At 33.9% G+C, this 3,399-nt stretch overlaps 1 protein-coding gene across 1 annotated transcript; it reads right to left on the bottom strand.

Annotated features, from left to right (window-relative positions):
* Nucleotides 1-742: 742 nt before the first annotated feature.
* LOC134391816 (olfactory receptor 5T2-like) lies at nt 743-1,786 on the bottom strand. Its single transcript, XM_063115740.1, has one exon. It carries the CDS (start codon nt 1,691-1,693, stop codon nt 743-745), a length of 951 nt encoding a protein of 316 aa, XP_062971810.1. The 5' UTR covers nt 1,694-1,786.
* Between the last annotated feature and the right edge of the window lie 1,613 nt (nt 1,787-3,399).

The following is a 3,399-nucleotide window of genomic DNA, read 5'->3' as shown; positions in this document are numbered from 1 at the left end:
TAAAGTTATACATAATTGCAACAATGGAAACATAATTCAAGTTGTATAGACATGAAAGATAATGTTTTACATTTTAAAGAGTACAATGCTTGTACACACATGCAAATGTGTGTACACACCACATACATATAAACACACACACATATAGATACATTTGTTATAATTGGAACCCCTAAGACCTTAGAATGTGACTGTATTTGGAGTTAGGGATTTTAAAAAGGTAATAAGTTAAACTAATGACTTTTGGGTCATCTTAATCTAATATCCCTAATGTTTTATTAGAAGAGAAGATCAGGAAACAGACATGTACAGATGAAAGACCATGTGAATACAAAAGAGAATATAGACATCTACAAAGCAAGGAGGGAGGCCTCAGAAGAAATCCGTCCTGCAAACACCTTGATCTTGAACTTCAAGTATCTAGAACTGTGAGAAAAAAAAAATTAAGCCACCTAGTTTGTGGTGTTTTGTTATGGCAGCCCTAGAAAACTAATACATCAATATCAATGTATATGTACATATGTGAATATGTGTGCATGCATGTATGTGTAAACTTGATAAAAAGCAAATGGATGACATAGTTTCTCTACACGTGTAAAAACAGCATAGGTAGAGCATTGACTATAATCTTTATTTTAAAATGTTTGATAAAAATAGAAAAACAAACTAACACAAAAGTGTTATAATAACTTTTGATACTGAGGCAATAAATTTTCCTCTTAATTATTTTTCAATTTAATGTTTAATGTGCAAAATAAACTGTACCCATACACCAAATTTTCCCAAATACTCTTTTGATGGCCTCTTTTACATCTTTGTTTCTCAAACTGTAGATGACGGGATTCAGCATGGGAATCACAGTGGTGTAAAATATCGAAAGTATCATGTCATGCTCCAAAGCGTAGCTGGAACTTGGCCTCACATACATGAAGAGGATTGTCCCATGATAAATTGTTACTCCAGTTAGGTGAGAGCCACATGTAGAGAACACTTTTTGCCTCCCTTCAGCAGACTGCATCTTCAGAATGGCCAACAGAATGAAACCATAGGAGACAAGGACTAATAGTATAGTGGATATCTCAATGGAGCCCACAAGGAGGAAGAGTAGCAGCTGGTTTGTGTGAGTGTCAGAACAAGAAATAGCGAGGAGAGGAGGGATATCACAAAAGAAATGTCTGATTTCATTGGATCCACAGAAGGATAGGCTGAATGTGGCCACTGTGTGTACAGTAGCATTTAAGATGCCACCGACATAAGAAGCAATGATGAGTGGCACGTAGACTCTGGGTGACATGCTCACTGAATACAGAAGTGGGTTGTAGATGGCCACATAGCGATCATAAGCCATTGCAGCCAAGAGAAAGCATTCTGTGGTTCCAAAAGTGACAGCGAAAAACATCTGTGCTGCACATCCAGGGAAAGAAATGATATTATTCTTTGACATAAAATCTGTTAACATATTTGGGGTAATAATTGAAGGAAAACAGGCATCCACAGAAGAGAGCACGCTCAGAAAATAATACATGGGGTTATGAAGCCTGGAATCCCCAATAACCAATGCAACCAGTCCTAAGTTTCCCATGAGAGTAAAGAGGTAAATAGCTAGAAACAGGAAGAAGAAGATGATCTGCAGTTCAACACTGTCTGTGAAGCCCTTCAGTACAAATATGGTGACTTCAGTGACATTCTTCATGTTGATATCTCATAGAACAAACCTGAAGATTTTTATAAAAATACAATCCATATCATTATGAAAGTAAGAAACAATATTGTGACTCAAGGTAACATGAACTATGTCCTTACATTTATTTCTTGACAATGCATAATTTCCAAGCACCACATCAGGAAACAACAAGTCTGTGGACGAGGGTTGTTGCCAGTCACTGAAGAATCGAGTGTATGGGGATTCACTCCGTGGCTGAGCTCATGGAGTTTATGAAACCATCAGGCCCACTGGCTAATTTACCACTGTACTCTGTTAATAGTTTTCATATTAAATGACATGAAAATAAAGTACATAGCTAAAATATTTTTTTTTCACATCCAAACATGTAGGTACGAATATCAGTGAACAGAACAAAGGAATAGGATGTCAGAATTCTAGATCTTTCAGCAATTGTGTAAAATGACTTTCTACAAACAACTCACCTGTAGATTGAAAATGTTAATATTTACTTTACAACTTTGGAGTAAATATTGAAGGAAAACATATCTTAATTAAATTGAATTTTTAATATAATTTTAAGTATAATATGATGAATTAGGTTAATTCTATGTAGTCGTAGTTTTCTGTATTATAACATTTTATAAGCTATTTTTAAAAAACTTTCTAGTGCTATTAGGTCTTATTGGGATTGTCTGAATAGAACTAATCAAAATTTGGGGGAAGGGTGATATAGACTATGGTAATCATATAACAGCTTATGTTTCATTCAAATTTCTTTCTTAAATACTTGGCACTACATTGTCCATTTTTGCCTACATAGGTGGGCATATTTCTAACTTTAGGAAGTCTAAATTCTTGGGAGTCTATATGTTTTTGTACTTCTGCAAATCTCTGATGAAAATCAGTAGAATTATTCTGAAAATTTTTAAGTTACATGATTTTTCCATAACAGTTTTGCATTTGATTAGTTATTGTTGATTGGGAATTCAGTACAATAACAGCTAACTATCCAGAAGTAACATTAAAATAGTTCATAAAGACAGGTAATCAAAATTATAACAAAAGTAAATAATCTTTATAATAACACAAACATCAAGGTTTAAGAGCACAAAATGTAAGAATAAATTTTAAAAGGAATAGAAAAAATCTTTCCTCGATAGTCCCATGGTTATACAAACTAGCTGTCAGAGTTACCTGTACGTAAATTCAAGGTTTCTACTACTAGTCTGTAAGTCAGTCCTCCCTTGGTATTGTAGGATCATGGATTTTAGGAACCCCACACCCCATACCAAAATTCATACATGTTCGAGTTCCTTATATAAAATGGTATATCATTTGCACTTAACCTATGCACATCCTCCCATATACTTCAAATCATCTCTAGATTACTTATAATACCTAATACACTGTAAATGCTATGTAAATAGTTGCTATAGTGTATTGCTTTTTATTTACATTATTTTATTGTTGTATTTTTTCTATTGCTTTTTGTTTCAAATGTTTTCGATCCATAGTGGTTTAATTTGAAGACTGAGAACCAGCACATATGGAAGGGCCAACTGGATAGCACTAGTTAGAGGACGGATTTTATAACAGTCCTGTGTTAGTTATTGTTTATGTTTTATATACACAAATCCCTAGAAAATTTGAGTCATTCTTGAGGGAATATATTCTGCTGCAAATGATAATCTGTAAACTACTTAGATTCATCCATGTATGTCAAACTCCAGTTT

Source organism: Cynocephalus volans, chromosome 12 (assembly GCF_027409185.1).
Source record: "Cynocephalus volans isolate mCynVol1 chromosome 12, mCynVol1.pri, whole genome shotgun sequence".
Lineage (NCBI taxonomy): Eukaryota > Metazoa > Chordata > Mammalia > Dermoptera > Cynocephalidae > Cynocephalus > Cynocephalus volans.
Note: the sequence above shows the minus strand (reverse complement) of the source record. Positions and strands in the feature narration are given on the sequence as shown.

Excerpts from the sequence above, each read along its gene's own strand:
- LOC134391816 (XM_063115740.1), bottom strand. The coding sequence starts at position 1,693 with ATGAAGAATGTCACTGAAGTCACCATATTTGTACTGAAGGGCTTCACA.